General features: G+C 40.1%; 1 protein-coding gene across 1 annotated transcript in view; it reads left to right on the top strand.

Annotated features, from left to right (window-relative positions):
- Positions 1–18,319, top strand: part of LOC108717099 (rootletin) — a 110,281-nt gene that overhangs the window by 84,813 nt on the left and 7,149 nt on the right. Inside the window, exons 28-34 of the mRNA XM_018263869.2 lie at positions 302–468; positions 2,451–2,571; positions 11,106–11,269; positions 12,586–13,026; positions 13,173–13,322; positions 13,769–13,948; positions 18,194–18,319. The exon at positions 18,194–18,319 is cut by the window's right edge and continues 6 nt beyond it. Of these exons, the coding sequence (XP_018119358.1) occupies positions 302–468; positions 2,451–2,571; positions 11,106–11,269; positions 12,586–13,026; positions 13,173–13,322; positions 13,769–13,948; positions 18,194–18,319 (1,349 nt within the window). The remainder of the gene's footprint in view (positions 1–301; positions 469–2,450; positions 2,572–11,105; positions 11,270–12,585; positions 13,027–13,172; positions 13,323–13,768; positions 13,949–18,193) is intronic.

Raw genomic sequence — 18,319 nt, 5'->3', positions numbered from 1 at the left:
CTAAAACCTGCCGAGTTCATGTATAAGTCAATGGGAGAGGTCCGTTGACCCATTTGATGATGTTAATAGCCTTCCTGACATTCAAGTTTTTTGGAGGAAAATACTCGATTCGAGATTGTTCAAATTAGATTCAAATTTGATCAAATGTTTTTCTTAAATAACCTCCTAATCGAATTTCCAGTATATTCAAAAAAATTCACATGAATTCGAAATTCGATCTTTGATAAATGGGCTTCCAAATGTGCCAGACTGATTAATATATTCTTTGTGATAAAGCTTGTTCTCACGTTTCATTTTGCAGGTCTCGATTCCTCTCAAAATTCATCAATGGAGGGCCGAGTGACTCCATCCTCTCGGGGAGTATCTCCTGATCGCAGCCGTTCTCCATACCCAGAACTTGAGCCTGAGGTTGTGAAACAAGCACTGAAAGACTTTATGCAGGAACTAAGAGACACTCAGAGAGAGAGGGTGAGTGTAAAACAGAAGCAATGTTGCACAAGCCACCTATGACTTATACTGCCTAATACCACTTACATAACACTTGGGGGCAGATTTTTTAACGGTCGAATTGAAAATTTGGATTCAAATTTTTAAATTTATTTCATGGTCAAAACTGTCGAATTTGACTAGGGAATTATCCAAACTCGATTCGAGGTCTTTTAAAAATTCAAATACGATTTTCGAGTTTTATTATACTCTGGCCCTTTAAGAATTCGAATTTGATTATTCGCCACCTAAAACCTGCCAAATTGCTGTATAAGTCAATGGGAGAGGTACAGGGGTCGATTTGGAGTTGTTTGTAGCCTTCCTGACATTTGAGTTTTTTAGAGAAATCAGGTTTGATTGAATTCGGATTCGTCCAACTTTTACAAATTCTATATATTTTTTTTTTTAAATATGTCTTTATTGAAAAAAACAAAGAATGACGGATAAAGCCATTGTTAAATTATTTCGAACGTATACACTCTATAGTCAGAGCACAAGTCTCCTCTTAACTGTTCATTGTAAAGCATGCTAAGATATTATAGTGTCCAACATTATTATTCTCATACATAACATTGAAAGGGAAAAGAAAAACAATTAAGAGTACCTTGTTCTTAACATCTGATTTATGTGGTGACTCCTGGGGAAATTCTATTTTTTTGAATTTAAGGGAGTTTAAAAACCTCACAAAAATTCAAAATTCGACCCTTGATAAATGTGCCTCTTGGTGTATGCATATTGTGTTGCTCATGCCTGCAGAATAAGCAAATGTCTATGGGAAGCATTGCACTTCTCCTACGTTACAACAGAATAGTCCTGACATTCAGATAAGGGAGATCTAAACTCCTGTCAAAATGCTGCATGTCCTGTAACACTACTACTGTATACAATGGTCACATTTATGCTGACCTTTAATATATCATATATGAACCTATTAAAAGATTTTGAATTATTGACTTCCTATTCCATCTCTTTCTATCTTGCACCTAAAGGCCGCCATACACGGGCCGATAAAAGCTGCAGACAGATCAAGCCGGTAGCTTATTGGCCTGTTTGCGGGGCCATCCGACAGACGTCCTCGATCGATACCTGGCCGATACCAGATGCCGATCAGGCAGGGTAAATAATCCCGTCGGATTGGGGCTGCAACTGTTCGTTGATGCGGTCCTGCAATCCTCCATTCTGATCTGATCGTTGGGCCCTAGCCGTCCCCTCCAGACCTAGTCAGCAACTGATTGGTCTGTGTATGGGGTGCTTAAAGGAGAACTAAAGCACAGAAACCAGTGCAACTAGCATTAGAATTTAATAATCAGCCCTGTAGCATCATCTTATATTACAGAAAACCCTCATTTTCTGCTTGATAATTTGTGACGACCCCGAAGCTTAGCTTCTCAACAGCTGCTCAGAGCCCACTGAGCATGTGAGTGTCACAGACATGACCCCATGTGACAAGTTTGAAGTCCTGGATCATTGCTGCTATTGAGAAGCTGAAAATTTAGGCTGGTGCAATAAATTCATTATACAAAATATGGCATTTTTAGCCATAGTCATTTTTAGGATTAATTCTCCTTTAAGTTAAGTCTGCCCAACTGATATTAGACAAAAAATTGCCCGGGTTGGAAAAGACTTCATCTGTGCGTTTAAGCAGTATTTGCTAAAGGTTCCCAATAATGCCACAGGATGATCAGCTGTAACTAGGCTGCAAATTGTTGTCTCAGCAGAATAATCATTCTTATGCTCTGAAAGATGATTTTTTATTAAATTGTGCCAGCTGCATCATGTTTCCACTATTCTAAACCACAACTATCTGCTTAAAAATATTACACAACATCTGTGCTAATGCAGACCAAGACAAGATGCTTGCAGGTTTTAACAGATACCTGCCACTTTGGGGTATTTTGTGTCAACGCCTACATTGTCTCTGTGTACCATAACTCCTACTCATAGTCTGTGTCTCTCTACCTCAGGATGAGGCTGGTATCCAGGTACTGTCTCTCCGCAGACAGCTAGAAGACAGCATAAATACATGTGAGAGACTGCAGAGCCAACAGCAGAAGTTACAGAGACAGCTTGCTGACCTCCAAGAAGGTACCTCCTTGATTTCAGGCCAGCAAGACTTTAGGCAAAGTGCAGTTCCCCAGTCATGGAGTCCCAGCTTCAGCAACAACCAATCAAATTCGTTCCGTTTCAGTCAGTGAGCATGGGTGGCCCTGACAAAGCACCTTGATGAATGTGTTGCATCATAGCAGATTTTATTTAATAAATAATTTCCACAACTGTATATCAGTTTTCACTTTTTTTACACTTTACAAACCTTTGAGGAATTGTTTCGGCATAATTGAAAGAGTAAACCGAATAGAAAAAAATAAGCAATAGCTGTACTGCTGCTTCCAGGTTGTGTTTATTCCACTTTTCCGCCTCCCAGCTCTTGCTAAACAATTATTCCTGGCACCGATCTTATGCTTAGCAGTTCAGCAATAGTTGAAAGGCTGGCTGAGGACGCTGGGGGTTGCTAAAGTATTTCATCTTACACTGAGCTCATTTATGTGCAAATCATTAAAATGGACACATTGAACGAGCTTTGATGTTATTCACAGAGGTACTTACAACCATACACACTTCTTAAAGGGATTCTGTCATGATTTTTATGATGTAGTTTTATTACTCAATTACATTGTTTACACTGCAAATAATTCACTTTACAATGTAAAATGTAATTCCTGAACCAGTAAGTGTATTTTTTTAGCTGTCATATTAGTGTGTAGGCAGCCATCTCAGGTCATTTTGCCTGGTCATGTGCTTTCAGAAAGACCCTGCACTTTAGGATGGAACTGCTTTCTGGCAAGCTGTTGTTTCTCCTACTCAATGTAACTTAATGTGTCTCAGTGGGACCTCGATTTTACTATTGAGTGTTGTTCTTAGATCTACCAAGCAGCTGTTATGGGAGCTGCTATCTGGCTACCTTCCCATTGTTCCAACTTGCCGTGCAGCAGTAAAGAGTGACTGAAGTTTATCAGAGCACAAGTCACATGCCTGGGGGGCAACTGGGTAACTGACAATATGTCTAGCCCCATGTCAGATTTCAAAATTAAATATAATAGAGAAATGGATTTCAGTGCAGAAAGCTGCTTTAAACCATTGTTTCTTTTTAGTGATACTTGGCACTGTTTTGCTTTATGCTAAATAAAACGAAGTCGTTATGTGCAATAGTAAGAATAAGCCACTTTTATGCTGACACCAATAAGGAGTTTGTATGTACCAGTATAGTACACATGGAGTCCAGCATAAGTCATTTACAGACCAACTTCCCTTTCATATCAAGTTGTGTTGTTGTGCAAGCATATTGTGAATTGTTGCAGTAACTGATCTGTACAGTTTCCTCTCTGGGTGCTACTGATGGAAGCCAAGTCTCTATAGAAAGTACCTAGCAGTAAATTACCTATCTGGATATAGATTGTATTATATCTAAAGAGGTGAACTGAATTTACCCCAAACAGGTCTTTATCAGATGGGCAGGGGAAGTTTGTACTGACTTGTCTTGTGTACTTGTTGATAACAAGTTGTCTAATTCCGGCCAGTGTCATTCTGTGGCTTCTAAAGCAAATAAAGTTCTGAACAATTTAATCGATCGAACGATTTTCAAAAAAAAACGTTGACTTCTAAAAACTAAGCCAAATGTTGGCTATAGGTTCTAGGAGGTCCCTATAGGCTAACATAGCAATTCGGCAGGTTTAAGGTGGCGAAGTGTCACAAAGAGACAGTAATTCGATTTTCAAGTGGTCGAATATTCGAAGTATTTTCAATTTGAATCGAAGATGAAGTCGAATTTGGCCTATTCAATGGTGGAAGTACCCAAAAATTAAGTCGAAATTCGAAGTTTTTAAATTCGAAAATTCACTTTGAATTCACTTCGACCTTTAGTAAATGTGCCCCCTGGTGTGGTTTTCTCTGGAAAAAAGGCGCTTGTGAGGGGACATGATTACACTTTACATGTATATTAGAGGACATTATAGACACTATGGTGCGTTGATCCATAATGAAGATGACCAGAGGCCAACCCTTTAGACTAGAGCAGGGATCCCCAAACTTTTTTACATGTGAGCCACATTCAAATATAAAGAAAACTTGGGAAACAACACAAGCATGAAAAAGTCATTGGGGCTGCCAAATAAAGACTGTGATTGGCTTTTTGGTACCCCTGTATGGATTGTCAGCCTACAGGAGACTAGGGATGTCGCGGACTGTTCGCCCGCGAACTAATTCGCGCGAACATCGACCGTTCGCGTCCGCCGAATGTTCGCGAACGTCGCGCGACGTTCGCCAATTTGGGTTCGCCTTAGCTGGCGCTTATTTTTGCCCTCTCACCCTAGAGCAGCAGATACATGGCAGCCAATCAGGAAGCTCTCCCTCCTGGACCACCCCCACACCCCCTGGACCACTCCCCTTCCATATATAAACTGAAGCCCTGCAGCGTTTTTTCATTCTGCCTGTGTGTGCTTGGAAGAGCTAGTGTAGGGAGAGAGCTGTTTAGTGATTTGAGGGACAGCTGATATTAACTTTGCTGGCTAGTAATCTACTTGATACTGCTCTGTATTGTAGGGACAGAACTCTGCAGGGATTTGAGGGACAGTGAGTTTAGGTTAGTTAGCTTTGCTGACTAGTAATCTACCTTCTACTGCAGTGCTCTGTATGTAGCTGCTGTGGGCACTGCTTCTGATCTCATCTGCTGACTGCTGTAATAACCCAATAGTCCTTGTAAGGACTGCTTTTATTTTCTTTTTTGTTTTTTTACTTTGCTACTATAAGAGCCCAGTGCTATTAGTCTAGCTGTGTTGGGGAGTGGGACTGGTGTGCTGCTCCTAGTAGTTCAGCACCAACCAGAGTAATTTTTTTTTTTTAATATACATATATATATATTTTTTTATTTTACTTATCTTACTGTTCTTTAACGTGTCCAGTGCTGTTTGCTGTTCTTCATAGTAGTGCACCAATAGTAGTGCACTTGCAGGCATTGTTTGCCCAGTGTGTTCTTCAAACAACTGCCACCTAGCTGTGTGAGCTTGTTCACATTCTGTCTAAATATCAATAATAATACCGTCTCCAGAAACACCACCTGAGTGACGTTTTCCAAGCAGCAATAATATATTCCGTATCCACTGCTGTAGTGTATACGTTGACCTTGCAGGCATTGTTTGCCCAGTGTGTTCTTCAAACAACTGCCACCTAGCTGTGTGAGCTTTTTCACATTCTGTCTAAATAACAATAATAATTCCGTGTCCATAAACATCACCTGAGTGATGTTTTTACAGCAGCAATAATATATTCCGTATCCACTACTGTATACGTTGCCCTTGCAGGCATTGTTTGCCCAGTCTTTAACCAAGTGCCACCTAGCTGTGTGAGCTTTTTCACATTCCGTGTCCAGAAACATCACCTGAGTGACGTAGTGTGATTTCTGCCCTTTACAGCACAAAACGCAGCGCTGTGTCAACAATTTATTTTTCAGATACATTTTTGCCCTTGATCCCCCTCTGGCATGCCACTGTCCAGGTCGTTGCACCCTTTAAACAACTTTAAAATCATTTTTCTGGCCAGAAATGTCTTTTCTAGCTTTTAAAATTCGCCTTCCCATTGAAGTCTATGGGGTTCGCGACGTTCGCGAACCGTTCGCATTTTTGACGCAAGTTCGCAAATATGTTCGCGAACATTTTTTCCGCCGTTCGCTACATCCCTACAGGAGACTCTGTTTGGCAGTGCACCTGGTTTTATAGAACCAAAACTTGCCTCCAAACCTGGAATTGAAAAATAAGCCCCTGCTTTGAGGCCACTGGGAGCAACATCCAAGGGGTTGGAGAGTGACATGTTGCTCAAGAGTCACTGGTTGGGGATCACTGGACTAGAAGAAAAGAACTTTCATTTGAAGCAATGTAGGTGGTTCTTCACAGAGAGGACAGTGTGGAATGCACTGCCAGGTGATGGCTGATTCTGTTAATGATTTTAAGAGTGGCTTGATGATTTCTTGGACAAGTATATTATTCTACAATTAGTATAGATATTGGTGTATATACACAGTTTATGTGAGTGTATGAAGGGGTCAGTGTCAGTGTATATGGATGCTGTATATGGATGCTGGGTTTTCATTTGGAGGGGTTGAACTTGATAGACTTTGTCTTTTTTCAACCCAATTTAACTATGTAACTATGTTTCATATGATTCATTGTTTTGTTTTTTGTTTGTAAGATTGAATTGAAATTCAACATTATTGAAAAGAATTGAAGGTGTGGGTCATGGTGTGACTCCACATCCCAAGTGCACTGAAGTGGTACAGAATAAACATTTGGTCAAAATTGGCTTGTCTTATAGTTATGCTTTGGCAATAAGTAGCTGGTACAGGTATGGGATCCTTTATCCGGAAACCCGTTATCCAGAAAGCTCCGAATTATGGAAAGGCCATCTCCCATAGACTCCGTTTTATCCAAATAGTTTACATTTTTCAAAATGATTGCCTTTTTCTCTGTAATAATAAAACAGTAGCTTGTATTTGATCACAACTAAGATTTAATTAATCCTTATGGGAAGCAAAACCAGCCTGGTTTTGCTTCCCATAAGGATTAATTTGGGTTTATTTAATGATTACATGATTTTCTAGTAGGTAGGAAAATCCAAATTATGGAAAGATCCATTATCAGGAAAACCCCAGGTCCCGAGCATTCTGGATAACAGATCCCATAGCTGTATAATGATTTTGCCCTATATTTATTACATGGATAAGTATTTATTAGTGAAATCCCATTTAGTGTTTTGTTTAGTGCTGTCTGTATCATCCAGATCTCACAAGTCCCAACGCCGTTTCAAAGAGTTTCCGAATTTTTGTGATGTACTGATTAAGCACATTATATAACCACCCTAACATGAGGCCCAAACAAAAAACATGCTTGTAATAGCTTGAGGATATGTGTTAAAAGGGTGTAACCCAGACACATTTATAAGGCGAGTAATAAGAGGCAAAGCAAGGGAAGTTAACCTCTTAGCTGCCATAAAGACTCCAACTGCCATTACAGCTATTCCTAGAATTTTATTTGCCTGATTTCTTTTAGTAAAGACCTGCTGTTTCAGTTTGACCCTATGTGCTTTTCTGTCTGTGCTCTAAATCTCTTCTTCGTCTGCTACTGTCACATTGTGAGCTTACAGTAAAAAGAGTATCTAATGTGAGCTTTTTAAACTGTCGCATATCTTATTTGGAAGTCGCCAATATGTCGTGCTATCAGCTTTACGCGTTTGGGTTTTATTCATTTTAGGTTTTAAGTCACACACCTCCTTCCGGTTTCAGCTAGGTCATGTCATAGGGGCTGTCTTTAAAAAACGGAATTCGGAGGAATTTGCTGAAAAACATCTTTTCTTTGTCACCCAACACTTATTAAATGAGAATTAAAGCAAATGATATATAAACACACATATATATATATATATTTGATGATTTAAGATTTCCCACGCGCCATTCTTTAGTGCTCTGGACTTGATGATGGAAATTTACACATTTCAAAGAGGGGGGGACAATGAGCAGGGGCAGGCCTAGGGATGCACGCCCAATATGTAAATCCGGCCCTGATCAGGGTAACGGGCCGCTCCCTTGTACCAGCCCCAGCTCGTAAGGCAGAATTGACAGCCATCATTTTTGGCAGCTTCATTTTTGGGCCCTGGTGCATAGACACTGGAAGTAAATTTGGATCTGGCTTACAGTGTATATGCTCTTGGTTAGCAAACAGCAAAAGTGGCCATGTTTTTTTTTCCACGACGCATTGGTTTTTTCCCCAGAATTCCAGCATCATTGCAGCCATGTGCTGAGTTGCACTGATGTGCATCACATGCAAGTTGCAGCTAGTATAATAGGAAAAGGCATCGCAAGACTTCTGGCATATGAGTCAAAAACAGTATTGGTATCCTTTTGGTGGACGCAAGTCTGTAGCACCTATAGGCACAATCGTACAGGGTGGTGGTAACTCCAGGGTTCTCCAGTGTCAGCGACACACTTAAAGGAACAGTTCAGTGTGAAAATAAAAACTGTGTAAATAGATGTGCAAAATAAAAAATGTTTCTAATATAGTTAGTTAGCCAAAAATGTAATGTATAAAGGCTGGAGTGACTGGATGTGTAACATAATAGACAGAACACTACTTCCTGCTTTTCAGCTCTCTAACTCTGAGTTAGTCAGCGACTTGAAGGGGGGCTACATGGTAAATTTCTGTTCAGTGAGTTTGTAATTGATCCTCAGCATTCAGCTCAGATTCAAAAGCAACAGTTATGACCCATGTGGCCCCCCCTCAAGTGATTGGTCACTGCCTGGTAACCAGTCAGTGTAAACCAAGAAACATTTTCTATTTTGCACAGCCCATCTTATTTACCCAGTTTTTATTTTTACACTGAACAATTCCTTTAAGGAAGGACAAACGTATGGCCACATAGTGGGGTGGTGCAAGGAGTGTGTTTGAACACAAGTAACTTTAATGAATAGCATCAATACAAGCACATTTGCATTTATTTTTGGGTACCTTGTAAGCTTAATCTTTTCCTATTTTGCACTTAGAATTGACTCACCACATCACAAGTTCTACTACAAGGAGGGTTATTCATTACAGGGCTCATCTGTTATATCCACATGTTCCCACTCTTAAAATCATGATACCATATAAAAATAATATTAGGGTCAGATGGTGGGTCTACAGAGGGTTAACCCTGTGTATGGTGGTAGAACCATCCACAACTTACATATAAAGAGAAGGCTTTCCTATTTTTTTATCATTTGTTTCTTTATTAACTGTTTATTTATGTGGGGGAGCTGCTGCTCGTACATAATGTCATCCACAGAGTGTTCCATTTGCAAACCCATCATGAAAAACTTAACTTGGTTGTACTGTGCAATAACATTGAACCTAGTGCCTGGGGGTACCCCTTATTTTACTCAGCAAGACAACACTACATATTTATGATTGGGTTCCTGTAAAAGTATATAGACATTGTTTACTGAAAACTCTTGCTTTAGATCGCGGCAAGCCAAGCAATTAAAGGGCAAGTTAACACCAAAATAAAAAAAATGCCTAATAGAAGAAAACATAACTCTAAACAACTTTATAATATACATTTATTCATTTTCAGTGCTTTTACAGTTATTTGTAAAAACAGTTGCTATTGACAGCAGCATTTGCTTTTTAACGATTGGCTGTTGCAAAAGTCCCCAGCAAAGCTGGTCTGTTAAGTGGGTTGTTCACCTTCCAACACTTTTTCCAGTTCAATTGGTTTCAGATAGTTCACCAGAAATAAAGGCTTTTTCCAATTAATTTTCATTTTCTGACCATTTGTCGAATATTGAAGTGTAAAGTGTACTTTTTCACCTTCTAAAGCAGCTCTGGGAGATCGGGTCGCCGACCCTGTAAACTGTTCTAAATTGATACATTGAGGGTCGAATTTCGAAGTTGAAAAAACTTCGAAATTCGACCCTCGAATTGAAATCCTTCAACTTCGAATATCGAAGTCGAAGGATTTTTAGCGTATTCGATCGATCAAATTACTTCAAAATTTGAACTTTTTTAACTTTGAAAATTCACTCGAGCTTAGTAAATCTGCCCCTTAGTTGCTACATTTCTTATCTTTGTCCCTGCTGAGCAGAATCTCTGGGTTTCATTACAGGCAGCTGTTAGAATTGATACAATAGTTGCTAATACTCCAGAGATGCTGCTGAGAAATGTATCAACTAAATGTTGCAAAATTGTAACCGTTCAGAATCCGCACCTGAATTACTGAGCTGCCGGACTCAAACACCAGAGACACGAATATTCAACTTTAAACTTAGATTTTGGAAAAACAGTAAAAAATTCAAAATTGAAAGTAAATGTATCAACTAAATGTTGCAAAATTGTAACCGTTCAGAATCCGCACCTGAATTACTGAGCTGCCGGACTCAAACACCAGAGACACGAATATTCAACTTTAAACTTAGATTTTGGAAAAACAGTAAAAAATTCAAAATTGAAAGTAATTGGAAAAAGTCTTTATTTCTGGTGAACAATCTGAAAACAATTGAACTGAAAAAAGTGTGTGGAAGGTGAACAACCCCTTTAATCGGCTGTCTTGTCTTATACATTGTATCCACGGTCTGAGCCACCAGGGCAGACAATAGAAAGGGACAAATATACATTTCAATAGAAATACATATACAAATAACCTAAAAACCATAGAAAATGTATATAATGAATGTATATTGCAGAGTTGCTTAGAATTTTTTTTTTTTATTAGACAAAATTTTTTGGGGGGGGGAGTTTGACATTCCTTGGTCCTGCATTTGCAATCAATAATAAGATTATAACTATCCTGATCTGTGCCCACAAGTCCTGTATTTACTGGCCTCTGTCATTTCTATGGGCAGTCGTGCATCTGAGCTTCAGATCAGGAGATCAGAGAATGGAAACTCATCTTCCTGCCACATTGGCCTTTGTTTTCAGTCCCTAAAACAAGAATAGCAAAACTGAAGCCATTGCCTTGTTGCAAACTACAGCTGCCATGTTCCTCAGCCAGCCCTACTTTAATATTGCACTATTAGTGCTAATACTATATTGTTTCCTTTGCAGGGCAGCGTGGAACAGAGGAGCGTTTGGGCACTGCACACACAGAGATGCGTCTGTTGCAAGATAATCTGCGCCATGTTGAGGCAGAGCGACAAGCATCTGGTGAGCGGATAACCGAGTTGGAGCACACTTTGCGAATATGTGAGGATGAAAAGCGAGATTTACAGGTGACTAATACCAACAGTAATGCTGTGTGATATAGATATCAAAGCTATGTAGCTCATCTAAGTATAATGGTCCATGAGTCCAGATATCTGGTGAAAGACTTCTGGTCACATTTTCTTTCAGTTTGCAAACAACCACACCCATTACATCACATACTGACTATCTTCTGCCATGGAGGCCTGCTAAGAAGTTTTATTGATTTTTGGGTTCAACACAGACAAATTGAAAAGATGCCTGGGCTGATTTTATGCCATTTGGTCCTTGTTATTGTTATAATATACCCTGTGGATCAAGATTTTTTTAAAAGTTAATGCCTATAACTCAGGATTACTAGAAAGAGGTCTGAAAGTACATTGGCCCGTTGAGCATATAGTTCTGACTAAGTATGAGGAGACTTAAAGGGATACTGTCATGGGAAAACATGTTTTTTTCAAAACACATCAGTTAAAAGTGCTACTCCAGCAAAATTCTGCACTGCAATCCAATTCTCAAAAGTGCAGATTTTTTTATATTCAATTTTGAAATCTGACATGGGGCTAGACATATTGTCAGTTTCCCAGCTGCCCCAGTCATGTGACTTGTGCCTGCACTTTAGGATGGAACTACTTTCTGTCAGGCTGTTATTTCTCCTACTTAATGTAACTGAATCAGTCTCAGTGGGACTTGGCTTTTATTATTGAGTGTGGTTCTGAGATCTACCAGGCAGATGTTATCTTGTGTTACCTTCCCATTGTTCTGTTGTTAGGCTGCTGGGGGGAAAGGGAGGGGGTGATATCACTCCATCTTGCAGTACAGCAGTAAAGAGTGATTGAAGTTTATCAGAGCACAAGTCACATGACCAGGGGCAGCTGGGAAATTGACAAAATGTCTAGCCCCATGTCAGATTTCAAAATTGAATATAAAAAAATCTGTTTGCTCTTTTGAAAAATGGATTTCAGTGCAGAATTCTGCTAGAGCAGCTCTATTAACTGATGCGTTTTGAAAAAAACATGTTTTCCCATGACAGTATCCCTATAAAGAACCTTGACCCCTTTAGTGCATACCTTAGAATAACTAGGGAGAGCACAGAAAAAAACCTTGGCTCCTTGAGCATCATTTAAATCGTTCAAATCGCTTTCCCAGTACCTGGGAAAATACCTCTGTACTTGTCCAATGTCAAAGCTGAAGCAACTCTGCTGCCCTACATTTTCTCAGTCCACATAGTAAGCAAGTATTGTATTGGCTGACTTTTTTCTTTGTGGCATTTTAGAGCTGGAGACAGGTGTTCCTGTAATTAGATGGTATATGGGTAGTGGTATAGCATTCTTGTTTATTATAGGATCGTTTGTGTCGAGCTCGAAATGCTGAGAATCGCCAGGAGTTGGAATGCAAGGGACTAAGAGAAGTGCTAGAGGCCTCAGAGAACCGTGGAACAGAGCTGGAGCTGCGGAAGCGATCCCTAGAGGGGGAGCTAGAACGCACAAGGATGAGTCTGGCAGAGAGAGAGGCAGAAGTTCATACTCTACAGGAAAGAGCTTATCACCTGCAGGAGCAACTAAAAGACAGTGAGGATAGAGAGGCCTCCCTGCAAACTGAGGTACAGAGGATGAATTTGGCATTTTCCAAGGCACAGGATGGGGAAAGGCAACTACTGGAAAAGTCACAAGGCCTGACACAGGCTCTGGGGGAAGCTACAGCTGGCAGAGGTAACCTACAAGAGGATGTGAGCAGGTTACAGGGAGCACTGACTGCTGCTGAACAAGATAGGAGAGTACTTCAGGTAAGTAAGTTGGGAACAAACATTCTATTTATACAGAGGTTATGTAAATATGTGTGTTTGTAAGGACAAATAATTCAGGGATTGGTCTCTTATTGCAGTAAATACATCTTTTTAATATTGTACAACTGTGTCTGTCCTCACTTTAGGAGCGTCTGGATTCTGTGAGGCAGGGATTGAGTGAGAGCAAGAGGCACAACCTGCGTCTCTCACAGACCATTCAGGAGCAGCAGCAGCAGCTGGAAGAGATGCACCTGACTTGCAGAGAGCTGAAGGCACAATTACAGGATTTGCAGCAGGTACAATGGATGCCAAAGTGCTGCTAAAATGCTCAGAAATGCCACAATATGCCACGCTGGGAAGCAGCAAAAATTACATTTAAAACAAAAAAGCAGACATGTCCAGTGCTGCACTAGAATTTCAAGTTATTCTCACTCAGCTGTTAACATGTAAACCCCCAAAGTTGTTGCTGCAGATCCCGGCAGCTCCCATCAACCAGAAATACAGCTGTAGGGCCACGTGTTTTAGTATGCCAGTTCTGTCCTGCTATCCCTAGAACATCAGTAACGAACCTAATCTTTTGTTTACCCTTCTAATGTTAAAGGCTCATGATCAGCAACATTAATGGAAAAAAAACTGAGCTATTATGGTCACTTGCCTTAAGATTTTTAGAATTACCAGGGATGCACATTTACAATTTATAACATCAGTTTGCCTTGTTTATCTCTTAAACCGTAAATCTTAGACCCTGTTGAAACAGCAACAGAGAGAAGAGGAGCAGGGAGCAGCACTGCTAGAGCTGCAAGAGAAGCTGAAGGTCCTGCAAGGAGACAAGTCACAGGTTGAGCTTGACAGGCAAGAGATCCAACACTCTGCTGTTCTTTTGGAGAAAGGGAACAACACACTGAGAGCCACTCTAGACAAGGTCAGATATTAGAGATGCTTCTGTTCAGCTCATTTTCCACATATAATGTACAAGTCAGTAGTAACTCAATGGTACATATTAAAAATTTAAGCCTTCTGTTGCCCGAGAATGTTATTGCTCAGAAGGAGTAGCAAAATGCTGCTAATCCCCACCCCATTTCTTTGCTTAGTGACATGAATGTATTGCCAAAAAACTTGCATTTTCAAGCAATACAACCCTGTCCTTAAAGGAGAAGGAAAGTTACAGAAGCAGTTTATTGCCAATAGATTAGCCATAATAGTCCACGTTATAAAACTATATTTATTCTGCAGAATGCTTTACCATATCTTAGTAAACAGCTCTAGAAACTCTCTCTGTTTGTTTAGGATAGCAGCTGCCATATTAGCTTGGTGTGACAATTTCCCGTCTGAGTCTCTCCCTGCTCACTTATAGCTCTGGGCTCAGATTACAGCAGGGAGGGGAGAGAAGCAAACTGAGCATGCTCAAGCCCTAGCCCTGGAGGTTTATGCTGAAAACAGGAAGTCTGATACAGAAGCCCATGTGTACACAATAGAAGGAAAGAAATGCTGTGTTTCTTTTGACAGAGGACTCAGAGCAGCTTTACATTGAGGGTTTACTGTTGTATTTATATAGACCTTTCTGATAAAGCTTACTTAATTTTAACCTTTCCTTCTCCTTTAAACAGAACAAGTCACTATCATGCTGTAGCACTTTTGCTTTGAATGGGAGGAGATTTGCAGAATTATGTCCCCCTACCTATGAAGGATAAATTGCTGGGGTGACAGAATGCTGCACATCGCAAAGTGTGCCATTACCGTTAATCTTAGTCACTAAGGGCTTTGACACGTGGCATTTTAAAAAATGCATCAACTTTGATAGGGAGCAAAATTCTGCTAACATTGATTAAGGACACTTTACCACCTACAGTGCTTTTCTTTCAGATTATGATGTGAATGATGTATAATCTCTGTAAAGCGCTGCTTAATATGCCGGATATAAATAAATGAGGAATAATGATAATCAAAACTGCAAGCGGCAGACTTATCAAGGGTTGGATAATAAATTTGAATTCGAATTTTCGAGTGTCAAAATGCACACATTCAAATTTTAATCCCCCTATTCGAAAGTGAGATTTATACCTCAACCATAGAAACAGTTAATTTGAATATTCACCACCTAAAGCCTAGAGAGATCATGTACAAATCAAAACTTTCCTGACATTTGAGGGGTTTTTTTCCAGGAGAAAAACTTGATTTGTATGAATTGAATACGGTTCGAATTTTCGGGTCGGAACCATTCGGTCGAATATTATACATTTCAATTTTTTCTTAAATAACCTACCAGTCGAATTCACATGAATTTGAAATTCGACCTTTGATAAATGAGCCTCCCTGTGTCCTGTAACCCTTAAAAATAATGGTTCACACTTGTTAGAATTGTTCTAAAAATGCAGGTCATTGCCAACAGAATAAATGGGGAGAGAAAAAGTGTTATTTCCAAGATATCTGTAGCTAATAAATCCCCACCTTCTGTGTATATTTGTGCACCCTCCATTTTTGGCTCTGGTTTTTTAAGTCTAGAGTGCATATAACAGCACATATAATATAATGCACATAGCTTCCATTCCCCTTTTATTCTTAAATCTGTACCCTATTCTCAGTTTCTGAGAGTGTTTAGGATCAATACTGACTTGGTGACAGCTAAACAGCAAGCACTGGAAATGAGGGACCGCTTTCTTGAGAGGGGTTACAAATTTGACTTTCTGAATGCTGAACTGGATAGGGCATCGAAGATGTTTGGGCAGAATGGGAGTACTAAGGAAAGGGCAACACAGGATTTGGAGAGGATGGCTTTCACTAAATATACACCTGCAAGCCGGAGAATTATTACAGTGGTTAAGAAACATTGGCCGATACTGCAGATGGATACTAATTTGCTCTTTACCAACATGCCAGCGCCTCTATGTACACATCGTAGAGGTAGATCCCTAAGGGATTTGTTAATGGTGACAGACCTCTATACTGATAAAGTTGATACATGGCTTAGATCCAACAGAACCGGTTGCTATAAATGTGTGGGCTGTAAGACATGTGGATGTTTAATAACTGGTGAAAGTTTTGCCCATCCACATAGTGGCAAGCGCTACAAGATCTCTCACAGGCTGACATGCACCTCGGATTTTGTCATATATTGTATAATATGTCTGTGTGGCCTCTACTACGTCGGAAAATGCATCACTACATTTCGCATGCGCATGAATAACCATCGCTCTGTCATACGTGCAGCTCTAGCCACTGGTAAAGCTGACACTCCCTTGGCTAGACATTTTATGATATGTAAGCATCCTTTACCATCTCTACGCGCAGTGCTTATCGACCATATCCCTCCTGTACGGAAAGGTGGAGATAGGTCCAAACTATTATTACAGCGGGAAGCTAAGTGGATGCGAACTTTGGACTTTAGAGGGCTAAATGAAATGTACTCTCTGGCAAGCTTTATTTGATTCATAACCTTTTCTTATTGACTAGATGGATGGTCAGGTTAGAATGGATATTGTATAGCCGTAGTGGTTAGAATCGTTTATATACCACAGTCTATAGTGAGATTTTGTTGACCCTGCTAATATTTATATTTGTGAATTCCCTTTTTACAGTGAGCTCAGGCATATCAACCTAGATAGTAACATTATGAGTTTTACATTGTTACAGTTTGTAAAATATCAGGTGATTTTGATTGCAATGTTACAAAATATTGCTTAATAGATACTGGATGCATATAAGGAGATACTATACATATATGTGTCTTCCCTTTTTTAAAAAAATCTTTTTATAACATTTTTTATATACTACTCACTTGATGGCCTCACATATAGATTTGAGATATAGGCCTAGAATTTATGATCACAATGAATTTGTGATATGAGCACTATCACTTTACACCCATTTTTTATAGATATTTTAATATATGTATATGTGAATTGTTCACACATGGGATACCCTGAGTGAATGACCCTGATTGGCTCAGGGGATGATATAATGATGTGCCACACTTCCTGTCATTATCCTGACGACGGCTCCACTATTTGGGATTCGGCCAAATCTCTGAATTCTTCCTTAAAGATTCAGCCGAATACCGAACCAAAATGAATATATAAATAGGGGAAGGAAAGGAAAAAGTTGGGGAGAAATATTTTACATCTTTGTTTTGGCGAAAAGTCACTTGATTTCCCTTCCAACCAGGCACAAGGATTTAACTGAATCCTGGATTTGGTGCATCCCTAATATATAGTGATTAAAGTACCCCCTATTGTAAAATATAAGGATATTATAAGTCACAGAGGAGTTCCATACAGGTCATGGAACGCCGAGGTTACTTCTAATAGCAGTGTCGGACTGGCCCGGCGGGACACCGGGAAAAAACCCGGTGGGCCCCAGCTGGGCCAGACCCCCACTCCTGATAATTCTACTTTGGGGGGGAAAAAAGTCTTTGCCGATGCACAGTGCTTTCTGCGCATGTGCGGCGAGCGCCGCCACTCGCACATGCTCATGTATGCGCACTGAGCTCGGCGCAGCAGAGGAACATGGGGTCGGAGGGGGGCCCTGGAACAGCAGTCCCGGTGGGCCCCGGGCCTCCCAGTCCGACCCTGTCTAATAGCCTAATATTTTCCAATGGAGAGGCCACCAAGGCCCGGGCTTAGGGTGGCAGGATTATAGGGGGCGGCATGCTGCCCAACCACACCCACATTGGTTCAGAAACACTGGGGAGGCGCATCGTTTTTAAAATTTCTTGTATGCCAATCCCCATTGCTCTGGCCCCGATGAAAATTTGATTGAATTAAAGGGAAGTGATGGGGTGACGAATGACAGTGGGCCTAGGGGTGCCTGCTATGTAAATCCAGCCCTGACTTTATTTATTATAAAACACAAGTTTTAGTGAGTCATGTGACAAAAACGACATCACTACTCACCGTTTATAACTGATTACATCACTACTCACCGCTTATAAGGATATAATTTACAAGATATTCATGGCTGTTGTGTATTATATATATATATATATATAAAACATTCTAACAATATATCATGTAATATTGCTGTCTGCCTTTGATAAATATATTACTCCAGAAGAATGTTGTCTACCCTGGTACTTCTTCCTTTTATATGAATACACCGCAGACTTTTCTTTTGTATCCATCCTTGTCTTTCTCATGTGGCTATTTCACCAGATGCTTTTTGTCACTTGCAGGTGAAACGCGAGCAGCTGCGAATAGGGGAGGAAGCACAACGACTCAACGTAGAGAAAGAACAACTTAGCCACTCAGTGATTTCCTTACGAAAGGACCTTGCTGAAGCACAGAGGCAGAACCAATAT

The sequence above is a fragment of the Xenopus laevis genome, chromosome 5L, assembly GCF_017654675.1.
Source record: "Xenopus laevis strain J_2021 chromosome 5L, Xenopus_laevis_v10.1, whole genome shotgun sequence".
Lineage (NCBI taxonomy): Eukaryota > Metazoa > Chordata > Amphibia > Anura > Pipidae > Xenopus > Xenopus laevis.
This window is presented reverse-complemented; position numbering and strand designations above follow the sequence as displayed.